The 20284-nt window shown below is 39.9% G+C and overlaps 2 protein-coding genes across 2 annotated transcripts in view; one reads left to right on the top strand and one right to left on the bottom strand.

The window, feature by feature from the left end:
- Positions 1-4898: 4898 nt before the first annotated feature.
- LOC148644904 (ectonucleotide pyrophosphatase/phosphodiesterase family member 7) lies at positions 4899-15831 on the top strand. The gene is made up of 6 exons (XM_088612166.1): positions 4899-5222; positions 11671-11816; positions 12384-13010; positions 13305-13557; positions 14297-14414; positions 14670-15831. The coding sequence occupies exons 1-6, from the start codon at positions 4964-4966 to the stop codon at positions 14728-14730; spliced, it is 1464 nt and encodes a 487-aa protein (XP_088468292.1). The 5' UTR covers positions 4899-4963; the 3' UTR covers positions 14731-15831.
- Positions 15787-20284, bottom strand: part of LOC148644903 (cytoplasmic phosphatidylinositol transfer protein 1-like) — a 35600-nt gene continuing 31102 nt past the window's right edge. Inside the window, exon 10 of the mRNA XM_088612167.1 lies at positions 15787-18794. Within this exon, the coding sequence (XP_088468293.1) occupies positions 18529-18794 (266 nt within the window). The 3' untranslated portion in view covers positions 15787-18528. The remainder of the gene's footprint in view (positions 18795-20284) is intronic.

Below are 20284 nucleotides of genomic sequence, written 5' to 3'. Positions count from 1 at the left end.
GACTTTTGATCATTTTTCTCATAAACGACTGTCCAATTACAGCTGTTAGGTAATCACATTCAAATTGAGAAATGTTCAATGTATAGAAAAAACAGAACCTATGTAAATAATGCTTTGAATTAATAATGGGTGAGTACCACAAGGAGCACCGTTAAAATCAATACTCCTCCAAACTTACATTAATGCATGATTTTGTTGCTATAGCTGCTACATTAAATAATATTTGCAGGTAATACAAAAATGAGAAAGTTAGCATCACTGTAGACATTGCAAAGTACAGTAAATTAAAAATAAGTAGAATTAAAGACTAAGTAACAATCGGGTAGATGACATTCAATGTAGGGAAGTGCAGAGTAGTAAATCTAAGAAGTAGTGACAAACTAAAGATATCAGATAGGAAACACTTGCTTTAAGGACCTAATTATAAAATAGTATTAAATGTCCAAATTATTTGCATGTAAACAACACGGGAAGCTGTAAAAACAGGCATACAGTTATGAGATATTAAAATCATACATTTTAAATCAAATAATGTTCAAATTATATGATGCCTTAGACTTCATTTAGCATAGTGTGTTCAATTTTGGACATCGTGTTACAAAAAGACGTCAGTGCTCTGAAATCAGTCCAGAAAATAGAAACCAGCCATATTCCCAGGCTTATGTGGAATTTTCTACACTGACGGGCTACCAAAAAACTGAATCATTTTTGTTTTGAACAGAGAAAACTCAGAGGGGTCTTCAAAAAACAATCTAATGGGTGCCTTCAGGGTCAACAGTGTAATATGAGGACGATAGGGAATGTTCATTTAAAGTTAAAAACAGGAGGTACTTTTTATTCAAAGGTTTGTCGGAGTTAGGAACAAAGCCAATTTCATTGAAGCCAATACCCTGTCTTCTTTCAGAAAACAGCAGGATGGGACCCTCAGGTCAAACAGATACTAGATACCACAGGGCTAGGTGGGATGAATGGCACTGGTTTGTAAATTGTTTCAGAAGACAAGATCGTGTATTTATACCATCTGCCTTATTCAGTCTGCTGTACAACTGAAAGCACTTTTAGAAGCAAGGTGTCAGTGTTAAATACCACACAGGTTTCTGGAGTAAAAATTATTCAGCATAGTTACTTCACCACCCTTCAATTGTTATTCATGCCTCAGCACGTTGATTAACCCCCACACACACACACGCACACCAATTCCTATTTCTCTCACCAGCCCCAATAAAAAAGACATTCTGTCTTCATTATAATGCTGTCCTTGTGTATCAGATAATTGAGCAGCGATAATGAAAGGCGTGTTATATTAAAGTTAATAACAATATAGTTAAGAAGAGAGCACATTAGCCTTGCAAAGGAGTCTTTGCAGAGCAGATTTCCAATGCAGGGCAGAGGAAAGACTGACTTAAAGGAAAGCAAATAAGACGAGGTCTATAAATATTCCACTTTGAAATGCATTAACCACTTTATAGCCTATCACACGCTCGATACCCGTGATAAGGAGTTGGAATATTGCTCTTGAGCCTTTGATTGAGGGTAGCTCAGACATCTGGGCCTAAACCAGATACTTTTTTAAAGGAAGAATGTTTTGTTTTTTATTTTCATAAGCTGTCTCTCTCAGCCCAATTATCTGTTAATTACGTTTTCAACACACAATAATAAAAAACACAGCAGGGGCAATGCCCATGTGCTCTGTAAACAGGCCTGTGACTGAATGGCCATGTCAAGAGGAAAAGAGAAGCCTCGTGTATAGAATTTACATGTGGTTATTACTGCAGGGAAACTGCAGCAAACTGGTCTTCAAAGAAGCTGTGATTAGATCACAGCTTGGATTACTCATATCCTTTATCTTATCGGTAAAACATTAATCTGAGGAGAAACAGGTTGCAAAGTGCCACCCAATGTCATCTGTTCTGGTTTCACACTACAGACTGAGTGGACAAGTTTGGTCCAACACTTGGAAACAGAGACTGAGTCATCAGTCAGTTTTCTTTTTTCTTTCCAATGAATATTCCCTAGTTGGGTCTGGAGGATAACAACATATAACAGATAACTTGCTACAGACAGGGCCTATGCATTTCTTTAAAAAAAGTAATATGTTGGGGGTATTTCCGTTAGGTCCATTGAAAATAGAACATTTACTCAAAACTGCTTATTTGCACAAGAAAATTCAAGGACAGAACTTCTGGAACTGAATGTATAGTTAGTGATGAGTGAACAGAAGCAAATAAAGAAGTAAATAATCAGCAAAATTTGTTCATGTCGTTTATTTACAAAGATTATCTGGCATGTTTTATAAGGACTATTGCATACCCCTGGACTGAATGATATGTAAGCAGATATTTTATCTGCATTCTGTGATTTGCTCATTGGCGTCACAGTGCGCTGTGAAACATGTAAATGAATTTGGAGGGAATGTTAACAGTGTGACTGGATAGGTTACGTGGTCAAGGCATACAAATGAAATCCTTCAAGGCCTGCTGGCAAACTTTCTACATTTGACTTGTAAGGCCCACATAACAGCCCCTGGACAATTAACTTCCGGATCCACTGACTGCAAAACAAAACGTTTTTAAACCCTTCCCAAGAAGAATACTGCTTTTCTGTGTAAGGTCATGTGAGAAGCACAACTGAACAGGCATGCTGTACTCTATGATAAGATAGAATCCTTGGTACTGTATGTCAATGCCAAACACCCTTCCAGACACATCACCTTCTACCCAGGCCTTGTGAAAAAGGAAAAAGATGGTTGAAGTACAGTAATGCAACGAAATTGCTTAATGATTGCTCAGTTGGTGGCTTAAAAAGGAGGCTTCATCAGCAGTTTGGAGCCTAAGGACTAAAATACAGGTTGCCTAGTCCTCTCACATACTGGTTCCTAGCTAGAGGACATGCTATAGATGGACTCCTTTTCCAAGCTGAAAGCATGAAATGATTTCAAGAGACCTAGGGATCCACTTGGATGGGGTGCTGAAGGTAGTGAGGTGAAGAGTACTGTAGTTTAGTAACCCAGATACCCTGACTCTCAGGCCAGTAAATGCAGATCTTCTCAATAGGACCTATACACTATTGCCAACTTTTGCTGCCTCTCTGCTTAGTTATGACCCGGGTTTCCAAATCTTGACAATGAATCTCTGAAAAACATCTAAAAAAAACACAACTTGGTTCTCTCCTTCTCTCAGCATATATCCCAGATATACAGTATATGGGGCTGTGACCTTCTGATTCATAATTTATTCCTAAAGAATGAATGCAGCATGGTGTAAAACAGTCCTGCTGTCACAAAACATCTTATTTGTTCTGCAGCTGCTGTCATGACTGATAGGAAGGTTTTGTTCATTAGATTTGTCATCTCATTTATTTTTTATACTGCAGTGTGGCAGCATTCCTAATTCACTGTCTTTCTTCTTGGCGATAAGAAATCTTCCAAAACGATCATTTGGAAAATGAACGTGAAGGGAATAGCCAATGATCTAAACATAACATCCCTTCCCATCAATACCCCTTTCTTTTCCTCCACCCCGTCATGGATAACATTCGTATTACCTTAAACACATGCGGTAAATTGACACAATACAGTGCAAAGTCCATCTTATTGACAAAATTTCCAACTGTGGTTATATTTTGGTGAACTAGGACAGAAGTAAATATTGTAATCCTGAACTTTCTGCTGTAACTGCTCAGCATGTATATTTCATGAAATATTTAGGCCAATATAACTTACAGACAAATGTTTTCATACAAGCCAATAAGTTATCTCTGTAATGGAGCCATATAAAATGTCTTATGTCCATAACAGTCTGAGTATCATAGTGGCTCAAGATGTTAAGGACACAAATGCTGCTAGAACTTCTGGCTGGTCCAAGTTTCTTTATTTGACTTGAATTGCTCTGGATATGAGCTTTGAAGAAAGTTTGTTTTGAAACCATCCTATTCATGCTGAGATATTCTACAAATGCATCAAATTAAAAATGAATTCAAAACCAAGTCAGAATTCATGTCCATGTTCAGCCTGTTTTTACAAATGTACAGTTACTTTTGCCATTCCAAGTGTCAATAAAAGAAGATATTCATTTGTCATCCTTAGGTAATGAGTGTGCTGTCCAGGTCCCTCAGCCCCTGCCTGTTGGATCAAATCCATCTTGAATCTATCCATCCATGAATTCTTCAATGTTTCAATTACAGAGGGCCCAGTCTCTGGGCATCAGTTTCATAAGTCATATAGATAGGGTCCTTATAAAGCCTTTTGCAAGGATTTTATTTTCTGCTTTCATAGATGCAGTTTTGAAAGTTTCTGTGGTAGATTTTGAACAACCCTGTGGTTTGTGTCATGACAAATTCGCTTTCAAGTCTGTAGTTTCAGAATACTGCATCACTAGCGGCCTTGGAATTACACTCTTCACAGCTTTGCAAGGTCATTTGATCAGGTGTTTCATAAAAGGAGTTCTTGTAAATGGAACACTCTCAGTGCGGATGAAGATGAAAAAATTACACCGGTCATTCAGTCAGTACTGGATATCACCATAAATAACCTGATCTGATTGTTTTATACCAAAATCTAAGGAAAAGCCAAAATGGACTTTAAAATTGAAGCATATTTATATGTTCCATTATGGTATTCTGAGAGCCCATGACTTTCAGTCATTTTTAAATAAAGCAGATAGGATATGTTTACTGGGTACTAATACATTCTAATAAACGTATACTAAAACTTACAATAAGATTCATTAAAGAAGAAAAGCGCTGCATATTTATCCTTGTAAGAAAACCTTCTCATCTGAAGAATATTATTCATGTAGAAATGAGCTCAAAGGTCATCCCCAGACCTCACAGCGGTCTGTTTTAGCACTTCGGGGAGTTAAGACTCTGACACATAACCTTATCTTCCTGCCCTCTCCCTGCTATAAAAAGGCATGAGGCAGACAGACAAGGTCTCTCTGAGCCCTCGCATCTCACACTCACACCCATGGCTACGATTTCAAGGTGGTTTTTCCTCTCACTTGTCCTTCTTGGACAGGAAGCGAAAGGCAGGCCAGTACCAGGCACAAGACGGAAGACCTTCAACAAGCTGCTGGTGATTTCCTTCGATGGCTTTAGATGGGACTATGACCAGGATGTTGAAACGCCTAACCTGGACTACTTGGTGCACGAGGGAGTAAAGGCAAAATATATCACCCCTCCAATGATCACCATGACATCACCATCTCACTTCACCACCATCACAGGTAAGGCTTTCTGGGCACACTGATTTGTCAGAACAGAGCAACTCACCTTGGAGGCCTTTCAGCCCACACACTGCAATATCTTTATAGAACCACCTGCTTAACTGTTTTATTGACTTGCTGATTCTCACTCGCATGCATGTAATGAGTTTGCCAAAGCTAATGTAATGTACTGCTGTCAAGTAAGGAACATTGACTCAGCGTGCCTGATCTCAGAACACATATATTCAAACACACTCTCTGTGATGGACTCCTGTCTGCCCTGTTCGTGTTGCACCTTTTTCAAAATGTGTGAACTCTAGTGAAGTATAGAATATTTTTCAGGCTGCTGCTTGAGATTATTTTACATTTGGGATATTGTAACAGCACAGCAAAACCTAAGTATTAGGACACAAAAAGGTCCCTACTTTGTGAACCTTTCAGTTTAAATCAGAGTTATAGATTAAAATATGCCATTAACATACAGTACAATGGGGTACGAATATAAAAAATAGAGAACAGGACAACTTGTGGCCAGCCAAGTAGGTTTGTTGAGGACTCAGAGCACATAAACACTTCTCCCCTGCAAAGTTTGTGCCACCAGTTTACAGAAAGACGAGTCTATGTTGTCCTGAGGAAAAACTGAACATTACGAAGTAAAAGATGCAGGAGATTCCCAATCTACAGTATCACCACAGCAGATAACCTGTTACTGAGAATTTTCTGCCAGTTCTCTGAAAGCATCAGAACTACTGAGAAAGAAAAGTGTAAAGGGACTACACTGTGGTCTCTGGAGTAATATGACCTCCTGCAGTATACTCTGCATAGCACTATATAAACTGTTGATTATATACTGTATATTCACTCTGTTTCTTGTGATGTGTACTAATGCACAGTGCTCATGCTTACCATACCATGTGCTTGTTCTACAGTGAGGGAAGTCAGTAGTGGAGGGATACTGCTTTAGACTTGGTTCAATAGCACTACATTAGCTACGGTGTTTGAGGTGATGATCCTCTATAAAATGCAATATATAGTACTTGACATTACTAAAAATGTTACAAGCACAATTACAGAGTAAATGCTAACCAATATCAGAGCTTTTCCCACAGATTCAAATAAAGACGGCCAACAGAAAACAAGCAAGAGCTCGTTATAAACAAATTATCCTGACATTGAAAAAATGGACGCATTTATAATAAATTTAGTTTCTGTCTATAAACAGACAACTACAGAGCATCGTAGCCCAGAAATCCCTCCACACTGGGCTTTTAAGGCAAAAGGACAGGCTTTTAAAAATTCTTGCTGCTACTTTTGAGACATTGACAATTGGTGGTTCATTTCCCTTCCTGCTTTCTAACAGTGTCTGTCCTGTCCTTTTCTTGTGAAGCATGCAATGGGAAGCTTTATGCTTTATGGACGAAAGAATGGAATACGATAAGCTGATCAAAAATTGGGTCTGGTCAATAATCATAACACAGTGTAACCTACTACAGCAAATAACATCATGTGGACCTGCAGAACTGCAAAGTAAAAGTAACAGGAGCAGCATAGAAAATCCTATTTCCAGTGATTCTCTGAGTGAATTCAAGATTTATCTGAATGTGCCCTTGGAGCAGTAAAAAGCTTTGGTTTACTGCCAGCACATCTCTAGTTATTTTATAATTTTCTTTTGGGTAGTTTGAAGTGTCTATGAAGAAAAGAAAAAAAAACAGACTTACTCAGCCAAAGCAGCACAGTTGTGTCTGTGTGTATTTTTACTGTTAGCCAAAGTATCACATATGGTTCAAAAACCCAGGCGGACTTATCTAGAACAGGACAGCTCAGATGAGGCGCTGGCACCTCAGCTGGTGCCCTGGTTTTGTCAAACATAAAAGCAGAGGTCAACCACCCTCTGTCCGGGCATTTCCAGGAACATACTGCACATCCATGACATGGATTTCCACACACCTCTCTCTCGGGGTTCAGCTGGAAAAGAACTCCTCTTCTCTCATGGTCAGTGCCTCAGAGTCCTTAATTTCCCATTGCACTTCGTAACACGCAGATGGACACTCAATTCTTGCTTTTAATTGAGATCATGTTATGGGCAATTAAGCTAGAAAGTCAAATAAAACTTTATGTCTACCATATTTTCATAACTCGAAAGCAAAATAGAGTTGTATTTGAAATGCATTTAAAAAAAATTAAAGGCTGTAAGCGCTATTCTTTTCACATTAGATTTACATTTGACAGGTGACACTGTTTAGCTACAGTATAGCTCAGTGTCCCCTGATGTGCTGGAGCTTGTGTATGGAGGTTTTAAACTTCAGTGCAATGTGATCGCTCATATCATCTGACACCTTATATAAACTATCATTTTTCATCATCGGGCAGGTTACACCTGCACATGCTTCACTGCTCAGTTTTTGTCATGAAACTCTGGCTTGAAAACAGAATCCTGTAGGGAGCTTTTCTTTTCCTGGAAGGAAATTCCATTTGGCAACAAGCCAGAGCTTAGCCTTCACCGATGATCTTTGACCAGCCAGCTATCATCTCAAGGTCTTCAGATCCAAGATCACAAATTATCAGCTAATAATGCTTACTGAAGCACTGCTACCTGAAGCATTAAACAGATTGAGCAGCACACACTGCTGGAGAGGCAGTTTGCAGAGTGAAGAGAACCAACAGGATTACATCAGCATTAAACTGGTCCGTTTCCTGAACTGAATTCTAAACGCCCTTGTGGTATAGATGAACAGCTAACATTAAATACACAAATAGCGGGTAGAGTACTGAAGCATACTGGATCTTTTAAAGATATTTATCTACCTCTGAAAAAAAGCCCTGCTTTGAACCAAAAAAATATATTGTTTTTAATGTCTCTTTCTTCACATTGTAAGTGTAATATGTGTATTTGAAGGCAGCCAATTAGCACTTCTTAAATCCTTTGGGAAGACTATATAATACAATCAATCCCAAATCTGGTTTGTTCAACAGTGACACAACATCAGTAAGGGGGATTCATACTGTACTAAAAAAATGAATGGAAAGCGTTTTAGTGTGTATTGGGAGTGTGTGTGCGTGACTGTATCTGGTAAAGCAAGATCTTTTAAAAAAAAATTGATGTCCAATTAGTTTAATGCTACCTTAACTTGGGAGAGAGAGATTAGACTATACAGGTGCAGAAATCAATGGAAGACAAGAAATGGGACAAAACACGGGAGACTGTACACACGCAGACCAGGATGGTGCAGAAGCCATAAAGCAGCTTAGAGGAAATGCTTAGATCAGCTGGAAACTCTGTATTCCCCCGTTATTTTGCCAAGAAAAATGTTGCACATCCTGGAGACGCTGCTGCTGGGATCCTAATTGCAAAAGCCTTTATCCTGCATTGGCTGGTAGGAAGAAAAGATAAAAGCAGGCCAGCAGAAAGACAGAGCTCTGTGGTTAACACATTTACATGTGCAGAGCCCTGCACACAGAGTCTCACCCATCTAATTGCAAGCTCCCTTTCCCAGATCAGCTATTCGGCTTCACATGTGTGAGAAAGATAAAGAAGAATCAGAAAATGAACAGGCAGGTGCTGAGTAGGGCTTAATTGCAAATGCTGGGTAAGCACAGGGCACCCCTACAATGTGCTGAGGCAACCAGTATGTACTAGTTAATTTATCTGTGTGGAGCTTCTTGAATAAAAGAGGGGATTAGTTCATGTTTATTAGTAGAGTAAAAGAGGAAATAAGATGGATTGTGGGGCAGCATAACTGAAAGGATCATTTAATGCACTGGAAGTTTTCTAATATGCTTGAGATAAACCATCTGAATAGCACCATTGCTGCAATTTTTGCATACATAGAATCTCCTGTCTGAATCTATGAATTCATGACCAAGAATCACCCACTTTAGCCTAAAGATCTGGAATTGTAGTTTAGTAGAGTGCTCATCCACAGATGAGTGGATTTAGAACTCATGCCTGATTTTCGATGGGTACCTTCAAGTCAGGGGTGTCACAATTTGGTCTTCCATTTGGCAGTGACCACAGCCTTGATTCAGCACAAACATGTTCACTTAAATAGATACCAAAGAACCTTGGTGTTCGATTCTTAATATGAAAACAAACTAACAACTGGTAGAAAAATCACTCTTAAAGATACCGTACCAGTACACAAGGAAATGGTACCCAGACAGATGCTATTACCTTGGGCCAACTTTTTTCTGGACTTTTTCTTGAAGGTAACATGTATAGGCTTAGTTAAGATTCAGCCCTGAGTTTTATTAACAAAATGGATTTACAGTATGTAGCTGAAGAGTTCAGCTGTGCTTTCGATTGCTGTAAGTTTTCTTACAGCCAAGAGAAAGTCTCAATAAGTCAGATTTCTCTTCTCCTGAATTGGCCAGAAGAAACAGGACAATACTTCCGCATACACAGTACTTTCATGCAGGAAAGGTAAGGAGAAAACGTGCAAACTACACATTTGACCTTTTGCACTACATTGTATATGTGCTGCATGGGGGCGGGTCATTAAGAAGACAGCCTTACACATCACGCATTCTAAAGCAGTTTGCCAGATTGATACCCTTATTTTGTGCACAGCAGAGTGAATATTTTAGCCGACTCATCCATAAATTCTAACCTGGAGCTCACATTGACTTTTGAAACAATCCACCTGGGTACTTTGCACACTGACTGATTTGCGTAATATAGATCATGTAGTATGTATATATTATATATCATGTGCTCTTTTTTATCTTTTATTTCTTGTAGATGCAAGGTGATGTTTTTTTTTCTGACTGTTAGCAGCATTAAGACTTTGTTATGTGGGAAGTTAGTAGCTCAGACGTCTTGGTCTGTCATTATGATGAACAAAATGTGGAGCATGCATGGGTAGCTCCTCTGCTTCAGTAGAGCTCTAGATGTACTGTAATAAGCCAGGGGATTCTGGATCAGAACCAGAACACTACATACTTTGCAAAAGTAGCACCCAAATCAGTTTGCAAAATACATAACCACTTTGAGCATCCTAGGTATTAATTTCATTTACATTTTACTGAATTGTAGATTGTTCCTTCATCTTAATTAAGGGACATTTTGAGTGCTGTGAGTATAAAGCTACTATTTTATCCTGTAGAACTATGGACTTTTAAATTTAAGATTAGCTCTCTGTATGATGGATACTTAATGCTGCAATGAAAATGTATCCGACATCTTTTGTTAAGCTTTGGAGAAAAAATAAAAAGCAGAACAATAAGAGATCCCACTAGACACTAAATTAGTCAATTGCAAAAATGAAATGCAAGTTAAAATAGGATCAGGGATGAACAATTAACGTCATGTGTCAGCTCTGCATTTGAATTAAGGAGGAGGTAGAAGAAAATCCGACGCTCAATCAGGATAATGAAGATAATAACAAACATCCTTATATAGTAGTTAACAGCTTTTTCTGAATTTAATTAAGAAACCAAATTGAACCCAAGGAAGGTTTTCATGGGATGTGTCACAATAAGAAAAAAAGAACACCTGAAAAACCAAAAGCAAAATCATTTTAAAACTGGGGGAAATTGTTTAATACTTTAATCCAGTATCAATACCAGAAATGGTCATCTAGCCCTTCATATTAAATATATTGTTCTATGGTATTCACAAAATACTGTAAAGTTCACTTTTTAAAATTTCAGGGCTATAGAAGTTAAAGTGTACAATGATGTCTCCTAATGTTCAATAACACTCAAGATATCATACATATACTCACATTTTACATTTATCAAGAGAATCAGGCTTACACACCTAGCATATGAATAAATGAATTCCAAAAATAAAATAAGATACTTCCTCTTTTTCCCATATATAATGATGTATACTTACAGTTTTATAAGACGAGCCCAAAATGTTCAATTTAGTAATTCATGACGTGCAACACTGTTTTTAGTTTGACTTCAGTTGCTCCACCTAGCGACAGAAAACATCATGGATTTCTTGACCTTTTCTGCCACCTTGTGGCAGCTAAATCTTGGTAACTACAACAAAACCTACAGCAAAATACTTCTTAGTGCTGCACGTACAGTATTCTTGTGTAAAGACCATGATACAAGCAGGCCTGTCCACTGTTCCTGGAGGCTTAGTGTCTCTGCAGATTTGCATGCCATCTTAACTCTTCATGAGCTCATTTGCATGGTTACTGGTTTAATTGGACCAATTTAACTGCAAGATTTTCAGGAGCTGCTGCTTTCAAGGGACCTAGAAAACGTGCAGACGCACGGTCCCTACAGGTCCAGGACTGGACTAATTTGTAGAATTACGAAAGAAACTGTTAAAACTGAAATTATTTTGGGGGTACTGGTTGCAACGTAACAACAAAAAACGAAATACCCTGCCCTGTGAAGAAACAGCCCTGTGGCAAGAAAATGAAGTGGGCCCCATTCTTCTGAAGTGGTGCAAATGACTCTCTGAGCCAGTCTTAATGTTGCACTTGCTCTTTTCAAAATGTCTTGATTTTAGGCAGGTGGATTGAAGATCATGGTGTTGTTCACAACATGATGTTTAACCCTAAGACTCTTCTGAAGCTATCCCACAAGGCCACTCAGAACAGGTCAGAGTGGTGGGACAATGGAGTCATGCCTTTGTGGATCACTGCACAGAATCAGGTGGGTCCTGAAGTCTTCTTCCCTGTCATATTTCAATGAACACGGCAAAGGGATAGGGGCTACAAATGTGTTTATTTGTGAATACATGTGCATGTTGTGGATGAATTCCTGAAGATAATTCAGGCTGATGCCTGACACTTGTATCCGGTTATTTGCAAGGTAAAGAGCATACATTTGCTTTGAGCGATATTTTGTCCAAGAGTGACTGACAACAATTTACTTTGTTTTCCAGTATTTTTATATTCCTCCTATTTCTGTTCAAGAACCAAAAGAAAGCTGAATTTAGAACACTAAAGAGCCTTGCAGCAACTGTTGTGCCCTATGATTGTCTTATCTAGTGCTGAAGCAGTCTTCATGACTGCATGAAATATTAATTTAACCTTTTCATCTTCTATTACTAATCCCCTATTGCCTCCTCAACGACTTACAGTATTTTTACAGTTCTTTTACTGTTGTAGAACTGAAGAAAATGTTTAGACTCTATGCAATATTCCTTTCCATCACTCCTGATGATTCTAAATATTTGTTTTTGGTTATATATGCCCTTGTTGTTGCTCATATTCCCAGGGACTAAAGACCGCATCATTCCACTATCCTGGAGGAGGAGCCAATTATAGTGGCCAGTCTGTCTACCGCTCCCTGGTGGAGTCGTACAATCACCCCGACTCTAACGAGACAGAGTGGCGAGAGAACATTGAGACAGTCATGGACTGGTTCTCCAAAGAGGACTTTGACTTTGTCACGCTGTACTACGGAGAGCCGGACAAGGTGGGGCACCAAAAAGGTCCTGAGACAGAGGAACGTCGTGCAATCATCCGGCAGATCGACAAGACTATTGGCTTTCTGCTGGAGGCCATAGAGAGACACAACCTGAAGGACCGCCTCAATGTCATCATAACCTCTGACCACGGTATGACCACCATCAAGAAGGCCCCAGTGGTGGAGGAAATCAAGCTATCCAACTATATGAGCTTCATTAAACTGGTCCACTTTGACTTACTGGACTATGGAGGATTTGGGATGATCACACCCAAGGCAGGCAAAGAAGAAGAAGTCTATCTGTCCCTAAAGAATGTTCACCCGCACTTGAGAGTCTACAAGAAAGCTGAGCTTCCTGAGAGCTTCCATTTGGCTAAGCATGACAGAATACAACCAATTATTGTTGTTGGAGATCTGGGGTACAATATGAACTCTGTAAGTTGTAATCATTTTTATTTTGCTTAAAGTACGTCATTAAAAATAGTCTTTGGCAGGTTACCACATTCTGCATAAAAGATAATCTCTAACTTAGTTTTGTTTTCTTCCCCGAATCCAGTGACACCTTAGATTCATGCCTCAATAAACCAGGCACAAGAAAAACTGTTCCTGTAAGGGTCCTATTGTACTGCCAACTCTATAATCTTGATGTAACAAATACTCAAGCTCAGCGTGTTCATTTTCGAAAGAGCACTGTGCTCTTTAATAAGATCTCTGTTCCACTGTCCACAGAGAGTAATATTTTACGTCAACAAAGGAGACCATGGCTTCAGCAACGAAGAAATGGACATGAAAATGATTTTCCGAGCCTTTGGCCCAGACTTTAAAAAGAATTACCTGGCAGAGGCCTTCGACAGCGTCAACATCTACCCACTGATGTGCAAACTGCTCGGCGTGACCCCTGCTCCCAACAACGGCTCCCTGGCCTTCACGGAGGGCATGCTGGTGGAGAAGTTTGACTTGGACCCCAGCCCTGTAAAACCTGGTAGGGGGGGCTTTATAAAGAAAGACAGCTCAACTGCAGCTCTGTAGCATACAGCACCACAGAGGATAGTTTTAAGTTCATTATGACCTCATTCCAAACCCCCCTGAACAACCCCAGTCACGACACCGTAGATGAATCTTAACAAATGGGACTCATCTGAGATAAATTGGAATTGTACCACATCCTCACGAAGACTGACTTACGTGTACTCAAAGGGGTACCCATTTCATTGTTTATATTCTCAGCACACTTAATCATAAATAAATGTTGTGTGCCATAAGACATATGAAGCCAATTCTGTGATAAAAAGCACACATAAAACAACAAACTGCCTCACAAGTTACCGAGTTATCGTGAACACACAGCTTACACATGAGGACCCATCCCAGACAGGGTGACCATCAGGCATTTTGAAGTGACTGAGCATGAAAATATTCACTGTGCCTGTGGTACATTAATTAAATGTAAATTAGGGCTATTATAATTCAGCAATGATAACAGGAAACTTTAAAAATAGCAATTAAGAGTAAATAACTTAAAGATGGTTTGGTTTCTGAACCGATAATATTCGGAAAAAAATCCTAGCCCTCAGATTCTTCTGACTGAAGGTGTGCCGCTTTCCTGGAACCAACATTTTCGAATCCCAGAAAAACCCTGCAGGAAACGCTTGCTTCAGAGGACTAAACAAATCTGATTCACAGAGGAACTTCGAGCTGACAGTTGTGTTTCTCTGTTGCAGAAGGAAGCCCCTTGTCGGCGAGCTTTGTGGCACTCATCATGTTGTGTTCACTCCTTGGTGTCCTGTCTTTGTTATTTATCTCCTATGTGGGGCACGCTGTTTACAAAAGAAATAAAGGGTGAGTATACTGTGCAGGAATAGAAAAACAACCACAGATGCTCAAATATAAGAAATGGTGCACTTCCCGGAATCCAGTGAAATAAATGATAACGCTGGTGTTATTTCAACCAAACATGGACCTCTTCTGAATAAAAAAACAATTATGAAGCAATCCCCTTTAAGGCAATTCATACAAATACAAGCGTGCAACACTTTTAAAGGTAAAAGATGATTCAAATTTGAAAAGCTGACTATATTTGCTCCTATTCATCAGGTCAGAGCCCCAAAAAGAAGAAAAGCCCAGGAATGAAGAAAAGAAGACCACCTCGTTTTGATTCTGTAACCTGGCAAGCCTTTGGGATCAACGACCTGTCTTCCAGATAATCCTCTTGGACATGAAAAAAGAAAACCAGGACATATATAATCAAGTAATAGGTTTATTCCACGCTGAAAAGAGAAGAAAGAAAACACCGTTTCGCCCGTGGGGCCTTCTTCAGGTGTGAAGACTCCTGAAGACTCCACGGCCGAAACGTGTTTTCTTTCTTCTCTTTTCAGCATAGAAAAAACCTATTACCTGTTCCTCTGCAGCCGACGCATGCTGATGCAGCTCCCCTCCTGAACTTCATATATAATCAAGCCGCAAATCCTAAGACGCCATCAGTGCTGCCACCAATCCAGAGTGCTTTTTCCTCTGCATATCAGAATAAAGCCACCAGCATCAAAGTAAAATACTTTGTTATTGTAGCTGGAGTGTCCTCCCTTTCAAAGTTTTAGCAATACTATCATCATCTTCTGAAGCTTTGCAAACATTAAGAAACCAACAATCTTATTCCAAATGACGTTGAAGAAAAAAAACCCGGGCAAAACCTGAAAATGGCAGTGTTCCAAAGTTAATCCTATGTTACATGTATTGCAAGAACTCATGTATTTCAACACACCAGTCTTTCCTGTGGTCTGTGAGGTTTGTTTAGTTAAAATAATTACCTAACATGGTCATTTCCATATTTCTTCAGAAATCAAGAGAAAGTACAAACTCGCCACCATTTATTTGCTACAAACCACTTCTGAAGGACTACTCATTTTGTGCACATCAGCAAAAGATGTTCTGTGCAAAAATATCCACTTGAAAATTAACAAAATATTCTGTAGTAAAATACAGGAGTATACCACTGTATACTGGTGTAAACATTCTGAGCCTAAAAATTCCTAACATAAAAGCCATATTAGATGCTGGAGTTTAAACTGGTGATTCAGGATCACAGAGATGCATAAGGTAGAATTGCAAAATCCTATAGATTTTAAGGTTCTCTTAAGTGATATTCAGCACAATAAATATTGTATAGTTAATGCTACTTATTAAAACAAACTGTGAATAAACACAACGAGAGAGCTTTTGTACAGCATGGAAAAAATTTAATAAAAAACATTCCAGTTTGTTTTTATAGCCTCCTGCTACCAAAGAGCCTCCTACAATGCCACAGATGGAGAATTAACACCTATATACAGATATTCATAGAGGCCACACATGCAGCTGCCACTGGATTTGAATTTGAAGGTAACAGAAGTGGAATTAATAATGGGGCGGCCATAGAAAGCAGATTGTTTATTAATCACGCAGTGAACACTGACAGGAGTTACTCGCTGCACTCAATCGAAAGAGTGGTCACATCTGCACAGAAAACAAAACCTAGCAGAGTGCTCCAGCAAAAAGGCTCTTGAAGCAAGGGTGTTGCATGTAAACAGCATTGGGAATAAATACTCAGAACTCTTCTGACATAAAGCAAATAAAAGAAACAAAAATCCCCAAATCCTGTGGCACATTTTCAATGGACTCAGATATCTGTAATATCTGGCCATTTCAGCACAATATACAGAAATGAGGTACAGAATGTATTTGTCTCCTTCGCAGAACAAATACTGGGTTTTAGGCAATTCTTTTCTAAAGGGAGGTTAGAGCCCTGCAGAGGGTAGTGCTCCCAGCTCTGAGGGGGGCAGTGACAGCCCTGCAGAGGGTAGCGCTCCCAACTCTGGGGGGGGCAGTGACAGGCACGGCACACTCACTCCCCGAGAGCTGCAGCTGCTTCCAATCCATCCTGTTATCCTCAGTGATCTGCGCCTTTGACTGACTGGATAAATGTAGCGTTTCTTCTAGGCTTCGATTTTTTTTCATTAGCTGCTGCATCTTCAATCTGCTGTAAAAGACCTTGGAAAGTGTAAAAAATATCCAGTTATCCGACAGATAGAGCAATTCATAGTTTAGGATGATAAAAAGAGGACACTGTTGTCCTGCGGGACTGGACTATGACACCCCTGCTCTTGTGTGTGCAAGAAACAATAAGAGGGCAGTTCTTCTAACCCAGCAAGATATAACTAACTTTAACTGTATTAAACTACTACAAAGGAGTAAATCCCAAGGGCTATGTAAAGGGTTGCCCTGCTGTAAAGGAAAAGCAGAGATGAAATCCAATTATACAGGAGCTGACATTGTTCCTTTCTCAGTCCTTCTGAGTGGTCTTCAAGTGCCAGTAACTAAAAAGCCAATAAATGTAACCTTCAGCCTATGAGGGTCATATTACAGGGTGCATATCTTGTCTCTTCCATTTCTCCCATTGTAGCACATGGATTCAACAGGTACTACATTCATTTAGTTGGTCAATAATGACTTAATTGACCAATTAACTTAACTGACAATGCTAGTCTGGCTAGAGTTTTTTTTTTTTAAATAATCAAAGATCACTTGAAAAGATGCTTGCAACAGAATGAGAACTTCAAGTTTTTCTATACCTGATTCTATTGTCAATATAAGAAATAGCATAATAGCAGAATTACTACATATGCCTCTGCCACTGTACAAGCACTTCCTGATAACTAAAAACAGATTCTTGACATGCAGGGGACGAAAAAAGTCCAGTTCTCTTGCAACGCAGGCTGTGAAGCAGTGAACCAAGGGCACTGAAGAAGTGCCTGTACATTGTACCTTTCAGGAGCCTCTAAAACCATTCATGAAGGAAAAACATTACAACTTGTAAGCATACATTTTAAAGATCAACTTCAGAAATCACCATACTTGGTAAGAAATCAATGGTTTAACAAAGTCAAGAAGCATACAGAAAGTACAAAAAAAAAGTTTCCAAAGACTTGCAATTAAGATTAACACGACTAGCATCCACAACATGTGGAGAGACCAGCATTTCTTTGTTTCATACTGTGGACAGAATGCATTTCAGTGTAGCATCTCACTCAGTCTTTTCAAAAGACAACTATGATATTTAGTTTGAAACTAGACCCTAAATATCAGAATTCCTTTCCAGAAAAAAAGCATGCATCGCCTACTTTTCACAATAACAAAGGAGCTTTTGTTTAAGGCCTTTAAAAACATATTGCAGCTCTTTCCCTTGAACTTCCTACTGTCTTTGGATTAGTATCCTAAGGGAGGGAACTGTATTTTGAAGTCCCAAACAGTCTAATTCCAGAATATGCTACAAAGTCATTAGGAGAAGTAATATCAAAACCATCTCCCTTCTGTATCATGATAGTGGAAGGACATCCGTTCGGCTCTTCCAATCACTTCCCAGCATTCAGATCTGAAAGCCCTGCTCATGCTTGTAAAATAATCATGTGTGATTAACTCAAAAAATAAATTAACGTCTGCTACCCAGCAAGTACTGCACTCTAAATGAACTAAAGCTCATTTCATTTCCAGATCTCCAGTTAGAATGTAAGTGTATCTGCATTCTGCAGCTCTGCCAAGATGCCTGCTCAGGGGCCTGTGCAAAACGGCAGTACAAACACAACTGGCACAAGCGCCTGCTTCTGCACGAACTTTATGTTCCGTTCTGGCGAAAAGGAAGTTCTCACAGAAAAATCCCTTCTCACAGAAAAGCAAAACAGAAGGCACCCGTGTCATTTCCAGGTGTGAGCCACACTGTCTCTCCGCTACCAAACAAACATGTAAACCCGAATCTGGACAAAACGGATGATTAAAATCTTTCAACATAAACAAAAAAAGCTGTCAAGATCAACCTTTAAACCCATTTATTGTTTTACCCCCATCAATATAGAGAGATTTAATTCCTTTTTCTTAAAAACGGCAAAGAGAACATTTTCTCGGTAAGTCCAGACCCGCGGAAATGCTATTTGGGAAGGGCGCGTTCTCGAAGCTCTGGCAGGGTGAGAGTCTCGGGGGCGGACTTCTTGCGGGGCCGGTCCTTGGGGACGTTCAGGAAGTCCGGGGGGTCTCCGTTGACGGGGGTGGACGGCGCACTGGCGGGGGCGCTGCGGGTGGCCGGCGGCTTGGACACCTCGTGAATGGAGATGGTGGGCGTCACCAGGCCGATCTTCTCGTTGGTGGCCTCCTGCGTCTCTCTCTCGTACTCCCGCACCTCCTCCATCGTCATGTCTGCCCGGGAGGAGAAACGCCAGGTGAGCTCACGTTCTCGGTCACTTTCTGTTACAGAAGGGCAAACTTTCTTCGTGGGGGGGGGGGGGGGGGAAACACACCGTGCCACTGAAAATGCTTGAAAACTGGAGACCATGGGTGAAATTTACATCAGGGCTTAAAATGCTTCAGTACGAAAAAAAATCTGCCTTGCTGCCAATAAATGCATGACATTTTCTTTTAATGGGCAAATCTGTCAGTAGATGACAATTTTTCCCATCATTTACAAATTCATTTAAGAGTAAAAATTAAAGATACGGTAATTAAGTAGCACATGCTTGCCTATATATAATTGAGGCTGAACAACAACATTTCAAAACACAATTTGAAATTGCTTTAGACAAATAGTCAAGCATTCATCAGACAGGGCATCATTACCACATTGTTGACAGAGCTGTGAAATTAAGCCAGGCTGGGCCAGGTCAGTAGTAGGTCAGTCAGTAGTGAGATGGCAGACTTCCAGGGAAAAGAAGGCTACCACTGTGAGAGGTGTTGGTAAAGTATGTCCTGTGACTCACTTCCCTGGGGATCAAAATATCCAAAGCCAAGATCCCCTGGCCCTGCTCATAACAGCAGGGGTGTTAGCCCCGAGGTCCTGGCTAAATAACACTCCTCATTCTTAGCTTGCACTCTCTCTCCTCCCTAAACTCCCCCCTTATTTCAACTGGTGAAGCACGTTCTCACTTCTGCACTTGAGCTGCTGGGCAGTGGGGGCTGCAGGTGCAAAATGGTTGCTGTGTGTCACCTGGGGGGTGCCGCACTGCGGTGGTGGGGGGAAGTGATTCCCCTACCATATGAAAAGTGTTATTTAAATGCAAAGAATTACTACATAACACACAATCATGGGTGAGAGATACTTTTGGGGAGGCCTACCACAAAAGACAAACAGATGGTGGGTTAAGTTTGTTAAAACTAATCACTTCAGATTTTAGTAAATGAGTCTTGAAACTAGACCATGAGGTGCCATATTACAATGATAATGATGATGAATCAACTGGCTTCTTAAGAGAACGAGACAATCAAGGTACCATGGCTGTAGATTGTCTTCTTGCCACCCCCTTAATTCAGTCTGGTGAGATCCACAAATTTAAAGCACAACTTTAAAATAAAATGTAAAAATTAAAAGGAAAGAAAACATACATCAGCCGGGTGTCAGCTATGTCTCCTGGCATCCCAGTTTCTCATTTGTGGCCATATGCATCAGATTCTCGAATTTACGCACGTCCTCCAGAGACATTGCTGTGAAGATTGTCACATTATCTGCTTATCCATTTCACATTAAAGGGTGTAAGAAAGTCACAGTCAAGCCTTTATTTTACTTTTGTGTACCCTTTGAAATTCAAAAACAGGGCACGCCTTTGTACTACAAATACTGCACTTTTAAAGGCTGGGATACAAATCCATTCCACTAGAGGGCAGTGCAGAACCGAGCTACAGGAAGCTCGACCAGT

This window comes from Lepisosteus platostomus, chromosome 19, assembly GCF_059453375.1.
Source record: "Lepisosteus platostomus isolate fLepPlt1 chromosome 19, fLepPlt1.hap1, whole genome shotgun sequence".
Taxonomy (NCBI): Eukaryota; Metazoa; Chordata; class Actinopteri; order Semionotiformes; family Lepisosteidae; genus Lepisosteus; species Lepisosteus platostomus.
The sequence above is the reverse complement of the archived record's forward strand: the minus strand, read 5'-3'. Positions and strand labels throughout refer to the sequence as shown.

Bases quoted from the DNA above. Each gene is read 5' to 3' on its own strand.
- LOC148644904 (XM_088612166.1), top strand. From the start codon at position 4,964: ATGGCTACGATTTCAAGGTGGTTTTTCCTCTCACTTGTCCTTCTTGGA. The intron at 11,817-12,383 runs GTGGGTCCTGAA...TCATATTCCCAG, and splicing joins GGATCACTGCACAGAATCAG to GGACTAAAGACCGCATCATT. The intron at 14,415-14,669 runs GTGAGTATACTG...CCTATTCATCAG, and splicing joins GTTTACAAAAGAAATAAAGG to GTCAGAGCCCCAAAAAGAAG.